The sequence below is a fragment of the Nerophis ophidion genome, linkage group LG13 (genome assembly GCF_033978795.1).
Source record: "Nerophis ophidion isolate RoL-2023_Sa linkage group LG13, RoL_Noph_v1.0, whole genome shotgun sequence".
NCBI lineage: Eukaryota > Metazoa > Chordata > Actinopteri > Syngnathiformes > Syngnathidae > Nerophis > Nerophis ophidion.
Window position 1 is genome coordinate 43,921,337 of NC_084623.1, and position 14,402 is coordinate 43,935,738.

Here is a 14,402-nt window from a genome sequence, read left to right on the forward strand (position 1 = left end):
TTCAACCCAATAGTTGGGTTATGAATCAATCAACATGGAGTTAGCATAACTCAACTTTTGGGTTAAATAATTCACCCCAGTAATTTGGTTGGGAATAAACCCAGCATTAAGTTATCTTAACTCAACTTTTTGGTAAAATAATTCAACGCAAAAGTTGGGTTGAAACAAATTAACCCAAAATGTTGAGTTAGAATAACTTAAATAAGGGGTTTGTCCTTTTCTGAACCATCAGTTGGGTTGAAATTGGGTTATTTTTTAACCCAACATTTTTTTGTTTGTGTGAATCAATCAAAGCAATGTACTGTGGAATCCTCTTTGCAGGAATAAGACGGGTATCCTGGGCTGGAGGAGTGAGAAAACTGAGACTGTGAACGGATACGAAGCCAAGGTAGAGCGCGCTGACAGACGTCGGATTTTTCACACTGTCCAGATAAAACACTATTGTCTAAACGTGATGGATTATTTCCTGACGTGACACTTCAACGCAACTGTCTTGTTCAAGCGCATTAATAAAGTGAATTTAAATTTAGCTATATAAAAAATTACATGCTTGAGTTACCATCACAACTTGTAAGTATTGCCCCTAAAGTCGGAACCCCCAAACTATCCCAGACAATGGAGATTGTTTTCTGAAGCGTCACGAGGGATGGATTGTCAGACATGGAGGATCATTTATCTTGAGTGGTTTAAAAGCAATTACGACAGGCTCAGCAGCGACAATGTTGTTTTCTACATCACTGATCCAGATTACAGATAAGATAAACAGACAAACTCAGTTTACCTGCTCTGTTCTCAACCATTTGGCATCCGGGTTTCTATTTTCACTTCTTTCCTCTTGTGTAGAGTAGCTTGATAGGGTTGTGAGAGAACATTACAGTGTGATGGATTGTGTTGCTGTACTGTATATTATTGCACGGTGAATTTTTTTTAAAATCTTTTTATGATAGTGATAAAAATGAGCTGCTATTTATTGCCCCGAGTCCCATCATTTGGTACGTTACTTTGTCATCCCAATGATGCTAAGCCTTCTTTTCATTTTTTTAGGTCTACGCTGCTTCCAATGTGGAGCTTATCACTAGGACCCGAACGGACCATTTGTCAGACCAGAACAAGAACAAGATTAAAGGTAATTGAATACAGTGTTCCTAGACCACCCGCGAATGGCGAAAAACTGCTAGTAATTGACACCCACAAAAAAGTATATATATCGCTCCTCCCCCTTCAAATCCTCCCATTACTCATGTTCTTCTTTGGTTTCGGTTCAACGTTTTCAATTAAAGTGACTTCTATTATTATTAGAATACATTCAGCTCAAGACCCAACCCTGTTTCTCTTCAATTGCTATTGTTGACTTTCGACAATCCTGTTTAAGCCCGAAATATGTCTCACACATTTATAAAAGGGATTTTAACATGTGAAGGAGCATGAGCGATCAAACTACATTGTGCGATTAAATACATAATTTATGCGGTAATGTTTTGGAACTACTGTATTTTCCGGGCTCTAGAACGCACCGGGATATACGCCGCATTCACACAATTTTAGAAGACATTTTACCCCGGTATATTAGCCGCACTGGACTATAATCCCCAGGTGTATACGTTGTGAAAATGATTATTTACAAAGAAACATTTTGTAAATATTTATTTACATACGTGAATTGTTTCCTAACAGTGTATGTAACACGGCAGTAAAACGGCTGATCAAACACAATAGAAGTCATCGTCATCATGGACCCACCGACTGTGGAAGCTAGCTCTTCAATCAGCTAAACAGACTCCATAACTCAACGGTGACATTTTGGCGAATTTATTGAGAAATTTGTAAAACTGAAATGGTACAAAAAAAAATGCCATTGTAAGTTAATAATACTAACACGGACACACGTAAACGTGTTATCATATTAGCTCCTGCTAACAATGCTAGCTTCATTACATTATGATAGCATGTACAAATATGCTTGAAAACACTCCTACAAACGTCACACTTGGAACGGTTTATAAAGTATGTAGTTAAACTGTGAAATTTACAACTGCGAGCTATGGACGCTTATTTTCGGTTTATGGCATCAATACAGTAAGTACATTTTCAATCCACAATACCTGCGGTAAACAAACGTGTCCAAAAGATGGCGCCATAGCACAAACAAATATACATAATTTCAGTCCTCTGCTTGGGTTTAATGCAAACTATTGAACACAAAACATTGTGGGCGTTAGCTGAAAGAAAGCTATTATTGTTTGGAATTTACGAAAATCGTACAAGTTAACGCAGTAAGCCCTAAAACTAAAATGAATCGATCCTGCGCTCGGTATCTTTCTGTGTGGAGTTTGTATGTTCTCCCAGTGACTGCGTGGGTTCCCTTCAGGTACTCCGGCTTCCTGCCCTAGTGTGTGAATGTGAGTGTGAATGTTGTCTGTCTATCTGTGTTGGCCCTGCGATGAGGTGGAGACTTGTCCAGGGTGTACCCCGCCTTCCGCCCTATTGCAGCTGAGATAGGCTCCAGCACCACCCGCGACCCCGAAAGGGATAAGCGGTAGAAATGGATAGATGGATGAATTAAACATCAAAGCTAAACTGATCATAAAATTCCTTAGGTTTTTGAAGGGCGTAAAAACATTTTTGATTCTTTTTTTTGTTGTTGCTCAATTTTCAGTCCAAAACAAAATTATCAAACATGTACAGTAGGTAAGGTTGCATTTTTGCCTCATCCTTCACTTTAAGCGTGAGTGTAGAATGTGTGAAGAATGCACTACTGACCTGATAAGTCCTGAGAAGTTTGAAAGAGAAAGAGATTATACAGTATTATCTGCTCACAGATGCTACCTGGTGGTTGTTTGAGCACACTGCAGATATCCCTGAATAGTCCCGGTCCTTAATGCTTCAGTCACATGCAGGATTCTCACAGGAATGAGGCAAAAATACAACCTTAGCTACACTAAAAAGGCTGGCGCGTTATAGACGATATACGATACGAATGATATCAATTAGGCCAACAATATAAATTTTATTACTATCATTATTTTGTGATAATGCATGTTGATGACACATGACACCAACAAGAAAATTAATGCACTGTAGCATTCTTGTTAGCGGCTAACATCCCTCCACAATGCAAAGGCACGTCAACATCAGCAATCCTTAACTTACTGGCGGTAAATTAACTATGTTTCTTGCATGTATTATCCCTGAGGGATGGGGAAAAGTTAAACATGCTACACAGCACACCGTTTGAAGATATGCTAATCGCAAGCAAAAACTCTTAAATACAAACAAAGGTGTGTGGATTGATTAAAAAAAATATCGATAGTAAAGATACCAAGTGGTGTAGTATCAGGTCAATGCAACACCGGTTAGATCGATTTTTATTCCATTATCAAAAGGCTGTTTTTGCTATTGCTTATAAACACAGAAAATATGTTTTAAAGGCTATAAAGAATGTAATATATATTGTTACATCTTGTGTTCGAAAATGTAATCTTTCACAGAAAATGTAATCATTCAATAATCTTTGAAATGGTCGATATCCAAATGTGTGTTGTCGCCCAAAACTAATGCTAAGCATCCAAACAACAGTAGAATAAGTGCATATTACATTTTAACAGAAGTGTATATAAAAATGTTCCAACCGAAAGTATCCAGATATTAACAGTAAATCAACAAATAGACTTATCATTAATCCATCAATCCAATTTCTACCGCTTATCCCGTTTGGGGTCGCAGTGGGTGCTAGAGTTTGATAAAACCCTCTTGAATTCCTTTTGATCAGATAATATAGGTTTGAATTCCTAAAACAAGTAACCTTCTGCAAATTTACACTAATTGAAAACTGTGCCAGTTTTGAACAAAATGCCTTTTTTTAGACTTAAAATGAAATAAACAAGTTTGATATTTTAATTAGGGGCTAAAGTTGATTGAGAGATTTGAGCAAAAAAAGTAAAAAAAAAAAGAATCCGAAAGGTTTTTTTTATGTCCTTCACTTGTATGTTCTTTTTGTCTATGGGATATTGCCAAATCACTGCCAGTGTATCATACACCTATGAAAAAATAGGACATTGATTTTTTTTAATCAAACATGAAAAACAAACTCTCTTAGGAAATATCGTATAGCATATAACAACAAAAAGTATGGCTAAAAATATACTGAAAGGACAAAAAAGTCAGCCTTTTCCCCCTGGGGGTTAAAACTACTCACTCCTTGAAGATGCCTGACAGACATGTTATGAAGAGAACAGGGAGAGGAAATACATTTTTCAGGTTCTCCGTAGCCTGTCTAACAGAGGTTTTCTTGGTATTGCGACCATTGGGTTTATTTTTAAGGGTTTATTTTATGTTACTTTAGCTTTTGTGTGTGTTTGAGCAGGTGGGAAGACTCCATTGCAGAACTTCCTTGGGATCGCAGAACAACACATGGGCCCGAACAATGGGGTGAGTGATTGTGCACAGTTGAATCTGAAAATGACACAATGACACATGAACAGTGTTGAAAATTCACTTTAAAGTTTGTTAAATTATATTTGGATATTCATCTAAAAATATTTGTTTTGTTTTGGTATATCTTAAATGTATTTAGCAGTGTGTGCCATTGCTCTACAGGCCCATGTCACCCAAATGTCAAGTCCTGCAGTGACCAACCCATCTGCACTGACAGCTGAGGAATACTTCAACCCCAGCTCATCACCGAGTCAGAGGGACATTGGCCACCCGTGCCAACTCACCACTAAGACCCAGAGGTGATGCAGCGGACCGACACACAGACAAGCAGGCAGAGACAGAAGCAGCCATGCATAAGAGCACTGCCGAGTGGCTGCCAAGTCAACACAATGACAGTGGGGCTTTCTCTAGTGTTTATCACACGCCTCTGCATTGATAATAGGCATCAATGCAGATACCTAAGAGTATCATGCCAATTCAGCATATTTTGTGCCTATCAAAACACGTAGTTAGGAGGATGTAGTGAATTCAACCCTCCATTTTCTGTACCACATATAATATGTTAGGGTGGGGGTTGTTGTAGGGATGGACAATTACCGTAGTTTTCGGACTATAAGGCGCACTTAAATTCCTTTCATTTTCTTAAAACTCGACAGTGCGCCTTAAATCCTGGTGCGCCTAATGTACACAATCATTTTGGTTGTGCTTACAACCTCAAAGCTATTTTAATAATTACATGGTGAAATGATAAGTGTGACCAGTCACACATACGAGATACGTGTAGACTGCAATATGATGGCAGTCACACATAAGAGATATGTGTAGACTGCAATATGACTCAAGTAAACAACTCCAAAATTGTATATGTTCCATTGAAAACATAGAACATGACACTCGGCGCTCAAAAATTTATCAACATGTTTTAGTACGACTTTGGTAAGCTATGAAGCCGCACCGCTTGATGGATTGTACTGTGATTCAACATACAAGTATTATTGCTGTGTGTGTATAAGGTAGGACATATTATCTGGCATTTTGTTTCGCAATATTATGTAAAAGCAACTTTTCTTACCTTCTGGTACCTGCTGATCTGTATTTGGGATCTGCATTGGTCCTTAAAATTTGCGCGCTTCCGCCTTTGATTTCTGTGTCGACACCGTAGTCATTGAGCTTCTTCTTTTTCTTTAGCTTCTTGTTATGGGACATTCACCTCCGCTGTTGCCATTTCTAATACAAAGTAGTGTAAAGTTCTTACTTATGTCTGTCAGTAAACTCACCATGAACGGTGTAGTGAGTTTACATTATTCAGCCAAGGAACATTAGTTATTAGAGAGTTCCGGTCGGACGTTTTTTCACGGGACACATTTCTGGCGTTGTTATTGTACTTGTGAGCCACGGATGATGAAATGCTGCTCCATTATTGATTTAAATAAAGTCTGAATGTCATTAAAACATTTAGCTCCATCTTTTGACACTTCTTCCACTCCCGTCCTTGCACGCTACACTGCTACAACAAAGATGACAGGGAGAAGACGCTGTCAAAGGTGAGCCACGTAAATAAGACTGCCCACAAAATGGCCCATCCCGAAGCGACTGAAGATGATCTGTAAAACATAATCCATGCAACATTCTGACCAAAGACCCACCATTACATGTTATGTACACCACAAAGAAATGTTTTCCACTTGGAAAAAATAATAATAGTATAACCCCTTTAGCGCCCTAGAATCCGGTGTGCCTATTGTACGAAAATAGACCTGACTAGACCTGCTCATCGACAGTGCACCTTATAATCAACTTGCTCTCAAACTTGAGCCTCCTTGAGTTCATGCAAATCTTGCATGTGTGCAACCAGGAATATGGAAATGTAATTGTGTCTTCCTGATCGTGCATCACTTTTGAAGGAATCCTTGCGTGAGTACAATCTTTAGCATGTAAGCACTGGGACACAGCTGCGGTAAAGGTCGTCTGGGCTTGACAGCTCATTGTCTTGATCAATTAGAAAAGGCAAACATCTGCACCTGTTCTGATCCCATGATCGAGATAGCGACATCTCTACCCGTGATCCTTCAACAGTGTAAATGGTAGAACATTAATGACTGGAGGACTTGGAGGTAGGGAGTTGCTTGTGGACAACCCAGCATGTCTTGAGGGCATTTTCTATCTTTGCAAATGTTGGTTTTGTTGTTAATGCTTACCGTATTTTCCGAATGATAGGGCACACCGGATTATAAGGCACTTTGCTGATAAATGGTCTATTTTGGATCGTCATATATAAGGCGCACCGGATTACATATATATATATTTTTTCGAAATGGAAAAAACTTCCTTGTGGTCTACATAACATATAATGGTGGTTCTTAGGTCAAAATGTTGCATAGATTATGTTTTACAGATCATCTTCAAGCCGCTTTCTGACAGTCGCTTCCGAATGTGCCATTTTGTGAGCGGTCTTATTTACGTGGCTCACCTTTGGCAGCATCTTCTCCTCGTCATCTTTGTTGTAGCGGTGTAGCGTGCAAGGATGGGAGTGGAAGAAGTGTCAAAAGATGGAGCTAAATGGTTTAATGACATTCAGACTTTACTTAAATCAACAACGGAGCAGCATCTCCTCATCCGGAAACGACAACAAGACCGTAAATGTGTCCATGAAAAAACATCGTGCCGGAACTCTCTAGTAATTGGGTGAATATTATAAACTCACTATACTGGTATGTTTTGGCGCCTTTATATATATATATATATATATATATATATATATATTTATTTATTTATTTATATATATATATATATATATACATATATATATATATATTATTTATATATATATATATATATATATATATATTTATTTATATATATATATATATATATATCGAATATATATATATATATATATATATATATAAAGGCGCCAAGACATACCAGTATAGTGAGTTTATAATATATATATATATTTATTTATATATATATATATATATATATATATATATATATATATATATTATTTATATATATATATATATATTCATTTATATATATATATATATATATATATATATATATATACATATATATATATATATATATATATATATATATATATATATATATATATATATATATATATATATGTATATAAAGGCGCCAAAACATACCAGTATAGTGAGTTTATAATATTCACCCAATGACTAGAGAGTTCCGGCACGATGTTTTTTCATGGACACATTTACGGTCTTGTTGTCGTTTCCGGATGAGGAGATGCTGCTCCGTTGTTGATTTAAGTAAAGTCTGAATGTCATTAAACCAGTTAGCTCCATCTTTTGACACTTCTTCCACTCCCATCCTTGCACGCTACACCGCTACAACAAATATGACGAGGATAGAATGTGTCAAAATCTATAGTGGGCGAATGCGGAGTGAAGCAAAATAATAAATACTAAATGTTTTAATGAAGCATACTAACATCGCCAATTCGCAAAGGATTCACTGAGTCACAGAACAACAGGTGCAGCAGAACGGGTCAAATATTGGACTTGGTCACAGGCGACATCATTGACAAAAAGCATTGGTGCATCGGTGAAGCCGCTTTCTGACAGTCGGTGTAAAGTTCCTACACATATATATATATATATATATATTTATTTATATATATATATATATATATATATATATATATATATATATATATATATATATATATATATATGTATATATATATATATATATATATATATATATATATAAATATGTATATATATATATATATATATATATATATATATATATATATATATATAAATAAATATATATATATATATATATATGTGTAGGAACTTTACACCGACTGTCAGAAAGTTCCTACACATATATATATATATATATTTATTTATATATATATATATATATATATATATATATATATATATATATATATATGTATATATATATATATATATATATATATATATATATATATATAAATATATATATATATATGTGTAGGAACTTTACACCGACTGTCAGAAAGCGGCTTCACCGATTATTAGCTAGATAACTATATTAGAAATGGCAACAGTGGAGGTTGAATGTCCCATTAAGAAAATAGAGAAAAAGAAGACGCTCATCGACTATGGCGTCTTACGGTCTACAAAAGCAGATGTGCGCCATTTTTCAGGTTTTATGCAGATCCCAAATACAGATCAGCAGGTACTAGAAGGTGTCAGGATTAAACATTGATGACATCTATCAAACAGGCCAAGAGGCAAAGAATCAAACAGAGACACAGTTCAATTCAGCTCATTGAGGAGAAACGTGTGGACACTGTACCCTTGTGCAGTGTCATTACGCCCTGCCAAAAGATTGCACGCCTCCTTCTTTTATTCGGACCTTCCCTGACCACATGGCAACAGCTGCTTCCAAAGGGACGGGGCCTTTGATTACAGATCAGTTCAAAAGAAAAGGTTGGTTCAAAAAAGAGGTCGCAAAATAGTTCAAAAAAGAGGTTGTAAAAGATTTCAAAAAGAGGTTTGTAAAAGACTTCAAAAAAGCGGTTCATAAAAGAGTTAAAAAAGAGGTCATAAAATATTTCAAAAAGAGGTTCATGAAAGAGTTAAAAATAGAGGTCGTAAAAGAGTTCAAAAATAGGTCCGTAAAAGAGTTCAAAAAAGCGTTGCCTAGATGAGAGTCAGGCCCTGCTTCCTCTCTGCGTTGTAGTTCTTGGGTCACGACAATATCTTTCTGTTAAATACAATACATGAAAGAAACTATTTTAAGTGCGCCTTTTAGTTGTGAGTTTCCCTGTTGGATTACATGTCTTGTTATCCTGACTACCTTTCTGTGTAATGACCCAGTGCTTGCTGTCACTATGTTCATGTCCTTTTCCTGCAGGGCTCAAAATTTCTACTGTAATGTAACTCAACCAGTCGAATCCTCCTGTACCTCTCTGCATTGGCCTCTTTGTCATATTTAGTATCCCGCTGACAATTGATCACTGTCTCATTAAAGCTGAGATGACACGGAAGTCGATGTGTTGCAAGGTTTTTAAATTAATAGATCATTTTCAATGTCGCGATCAATCGACCGAATGACTCATGAGACTTGTCGGCCGCCACGTCCTATCTATCCGATGTCTGAATGTGTCTTGTATTAGCCAAGTGAATTATTAATCTGCATATTTTTCCTCCAGATTCAAAGCAAAGCTTTGGCTGTGCGAGTCTCATCCACTGTCGTTGGCAGAGCAAGTGGCGCCCATCATCGACCTCATGGCGATCTCCAACGCTCTTTTTGCCAAGCTGCGCGACTTCATCATGCTTCGCCTGCCGCCCGGCTTCCCTGTCAAGATCGGTGAGTGCTTGAGAAGCCAGGTCAAAACAGCGACTGGTAGAATGATGATGGAAAGGTTGATTAACAGATATACTGTGTAAATGGAAGGAAGTTAAAGCAACAGGGTGAGCATCAAATGTCATTTTTACCTCCCACAGAGATCCCTCTCTACCACATTCTGAACGCCAGAATAACCTTTAGCAATCTGAATGGCTGCGAGGAGGGTGCGAGCGTGGAAGGGGACGGACAGAGATACACCCTGAGGACAGACACCCCCTCTCCTGGCAGCGACTCTTCCAGTGTCTCCAGCTCCAGCTCCACCAGTAAGGACGCGCACACCATCTTCATTAGAATGTGTCAAAATCTATAGTGGGCGAATGCGGAGTGAAGCAAAATAATAAATACTAAATGTTTTAATGAAGCATACTAACATCGCCAATTCGCAAAGGATTCACTGAGTCACAGAACAACAGGTGCAGCAGAACGGGTCAAATATTGGACTTGGTCACAGGCGACATCATTGACAAAAAGCATTGGTGCATCGGTGAAGCACCTTATTATGAAATCCATAGTAGATTATTGTGCCAGGTTTCTGCAATCATCTCTTATTGGGGGTTCACAAAATAACTAATAACAAGGAAGTAGGGTTGTATGTTATACCGGTATTGGTATAGTACCGCGATACTAATCAATCATATTCGGTAATATACTGCCTCTAAAAAGTAACGTTCAAGATGAATATGACCAATGTACGATATCCCGTAACGACTTGGTATCGGATCGATACCCAAATGTGTGGTATCGTCCAAAACTAATGTAAAGTATCAAACAACAGAATAATAAATTATTATTACATTTGAAAAAAAGTGTTGCTATAACATGTTAAAAGGAACAAGTAAATGAATAATTCATTTTCTACCACTTGTCCTTAATAATTTTGACAAAATAATAGAATGGAAAGTGACACAATGTGTAATAGCATACGTCAGCAGACTAATTAGGAGCCTTTGTTTGTTTTCTCACTACTAAAAGACAAGTTGTCTACTATGTTCACTATTTTATTTAAGGACAAACTTGCAGTAAGAAATATATGTTTAATGTACCCTAAGATTTGTTGTTAAAATAAAGACAGTAATGCAATTGTTTGTGGTCCCCTTTATTTAGAAAAGTAACGAAAAGTATTGAAATAATTTTAGCACCGGTAGCAAAATATTGGTATCGGCAAAACACTACTTTTTTAGAGATATTTATGGGCGCAATATATTATTCCTATTAGCTACAATATTAGCCACTTAGTACGAGCCATATATTACTAATTAGAATGCATAACAAAAAAAAATTACATTTGTCTCACATAGGGATTGTAAATGATAGGCAAAATTCCCAATTGCAGTTACCCACGAAAAAATTGTGTAAAGACAAACTTAAATCGATCATCTACATCAGGATCCAGAGGTGACTGTCGGGTCATATTAAGAAAAAATACTTTTGGGCAGTCAATTTTTTCATATGGAACATGATACCGAGTAACGTACGAGACTTACAAATTAATATACCTTTTTTTAAACTGGTTATTTGAAAATCAAAACTGCACTCATAATGAATCTTGAAATTCACTGGATGCGTTGTATTATTAGATGTAAATGATGTAATTGATAACTATTTAATTTATTGAATGTATGGGTTTTTTGGGGGGGAGGGCTGTTGCTGGTATATAAACCAGTCTCGTGACCATGTCTGCTTACATACACTTTATTTTGTATGCAAATGTTGTGAAATAGTGCCTACAAAATCACAACTGTGTATGCAAACGTGTGTTATAATAGCTGCACAAGTGCAATAGGGCAATGTGAAATATACACTAGCACTTTGCAAACTTGTGAATAAGCACTTTGTAATGAGCAATATGTAATTTTAATCTGTATATTTTAACACTCAAGCACATTAGCACTTAAGCACTTATTCTATGGTCATTTAATTGCTGGTCATTATCATTTTGGTTTATTGTTCATTTTTTTTAGTCCTACTGTACTTTCTATGATCATTATTTTAATGTTGTGTATGGCCTTATCGTCCTTCTGGCATTAATTGCTGCAAGGACAAAAGAAATGTATAACTGGCTAACATCTTGCATATTTATACTTGTGTGTTCATCAATATGTACTGTCCCTGTTTTAAAAATAAAGTCAAATTACACTTAAACACACTTGTATACACCTAAACATACCACATACAAGAACAGTGTAACAACTAGTTATCTAGCTAATAACAATGTAAAGTGAAGCTTTCCCTTGCCACTTTTTAGGGGTAAAATGTATTTTGTTATAAAGCCATTGTATAAAACTCCAGCAGACACATACAGTGCATCCTCAACGTACAAGTTCAATTCATTCCATGACCAATCTCGTGACTCAAAACACTCCCACCTCACATCTCCCTTTTAAATTAAATGAAATTACTTTATGTACTTGCATTTTCAAAAAGACAACAATTTTAACATGTAAAATGCCATTTAAAAGGAAGAACACACTTTTAGATAGGGCATATTGTTTGAAAAACAATACAATAGTTTTATAAAGTAATGTAATAATGATACAGAGCTATTACCTTGAGGAGCAAACTTTTGTAGCTGCTTCTTCGTCGTGTAACAAGGAAGTAGGAAATTGTTGTTTATTGCACATGGACGTCTTTAAGTGACAGACTGGTGAGGTCGACAAGCGTTATGTACAGTGGGGCAAAAAAAGTATTTAGTCAGCCACCGATTGTGCAAGTTCTCCCACTTAAAAGGATGACAGAGGTCTGTAATTTTCATCAAAGGTACACTTCAACTGTGAGAGACAGAATGTGAATGCAACTCAGTATTGTTCTTCCTCCAAACACGACGAGTTGAGTTTATACCAAAATGGATACATGGATGATACAGCAGAGGATTGAGAGAATGTCATGTGGTCAGATGGAACCAAAATAGAACTTTTTGATATAAACTCAACTCGTCGTGTTTGGAGGAAGAAGAATACTGAGTTGCATACCAAGAACACCATATCTACTGTGAAGCATGGGGGTGGAAACATCATGCTTTGGGGCTGTTTTTCTGCTAAGGGGACAGGACGGTTGATCGGTGTTAAGGAAAGAATGAATGGGGCCATGTATCGTGAGATTTTGAGCCAAAACCTCCTTCCATCAGTGAGAGCTTTGAATGGTTGACCAAATACTTATTTTCCACCATAACTTACAAATAAATTATTTAAAATTCCTACAATGTGAATTCCTGGATTTTTTTTCAGATTCTGTCTCTCACAGTTGACATCACAGTCTGTCATCATTTTAAGTGGGAGAACTTGCACAATCGGTGGCTGACTAAATACTTGTTTGCCCCACTGTATGTCCGTGTACCCAAGGGAATGCTTGAACATCCATTTTGTTGAGTCAGCAGGCCGAACAAACTAAATTATGTCAAACAAAGATTCTGCAACCTCTCCATATTTTTATGGATAAATGTCCATCGTTTGGACTTTTGTAGCTGCCTGCAGCGGATGCTGGCTGCAACATCTGTGCCGGCATTGACTAAAATATTGGACGTTTTGAATAGTTTGTTTCTATAATTTGTTTTCCACCGCTTGTTTTCCTTCACACTAACTTTCTGAGTTCTGACATTTGGAGGGCAGGATTGTGTCGATCTGCGGCTGTGAGCTGTAGACAAATACCGCTTCAACCGAAGGCGGGGAGAAGCTCACATTTTAAAACACAACAAAAAGCAGAGAGACAGCTTAAATCTGAAAAATACTCTTAAGTTGAGGTACTCGTAAGGTCCCAAAGTCAAAGTCATCACGCCTTGAGTTCAGCCGTCTTTCTCCAAAAAGCATCATGTAGGTGAACTCTGACACTAATACTATAAGTTTCTATACCACATGTTTGAAAGACAGCGCCCTCTTGTGGCAAGATATCAAGACTTTGACAACCAATCACCTATTTTCATAGAATCATATAGGCTTTAGGCATGGAGTTATACTTGGTGGCAAAAAAGCTGATAGCTTAAAGCTGACACTTGTGTTTTGTTTTGTCGTGTATAGACTTATCCTCTATACCTCTTGTACTCAAACCCAAAAGCCATGGTTTTACCCAGCAGCTGTGCGGTGTAGCACTATCATGTACAATCCCTCTAAAAACCTCCCTGGAGATGCTCAATCTAAGCTTGTATGATTGTTTCGACTTACAGTATAATCATTTGGGAAACTCATCGCTGAGTCATGCGGGTATTTTGAAAAGAAAGCTTCCTGCCTGAATTTCTTTCTTTTTTTCCCTTTCCCTCTCCTGGTGTGTAATCCCCTTCAGTGTCATATAACACACCTTTCCATCTCTTGCCCTTTTGCCTTCCCCGTGTGTGCAGTGTCATGTCGAGTGGGAGAGATCCCCCCCTGTGTGTTTGAGCCCCCGCCTGGATACACCATGCTTGGAGGGAAACAGAGAGACAGCATGAGGGAGGAGGAAGAGGACCTGCTGCAGTTCGCCATTCAACAGAGTCTGCTGGAAGCCGGCTCGGAATATGATCAGGTGATGCCGAGATTCATTTGTGTCCTTAATAAGGCAGACCTCTGTCTATTTGGGACTTCTCTCTCTTGGTCTTCTACTGCCACCTCAAACAT

General features: G+C 37.2%; 1 protein-coding gene across 1 annotated transcript in view; it reads left to right on the forward strand.

Annotated features, from left to right (window-relative positions):
* Positions 1-14,402, forward strand: part of LOC133564599 (ankyrin repeat domain-containing protein 13B-like) — a 128,215-nt gene that overhangs the window by 98,863 nt on the left and 14,950 nt on the right. Inside the window, exons 8-14 of the mRNA XM_061919012.1 lie at positions 322-388; positions 1,045-1,126; positions 4,364-4,428; positions 4,597-4,733; positions 9,623-9,780; positions 9,918-10,082; positions 14,147-14,310. Of these exons, the coding sequence (XP_061774996.1) occupies positions 322-388; positions 1,045-1,126; positions 4,364-4,428; positions 4,597-4,733; positions 9,623-9,780; positions 9,918-10,082; positions 14,147-14,310 (838 nt within the window). The remainder of the gene's footprint in view (positions 1-321; positions 389-1,044; positions 1,127-4,363; positions 4,429-4,596; positions 4,734-9,622; positions 9,781-9,917; positions 10,083-14,146; positions 14,311-14,402) is intronic.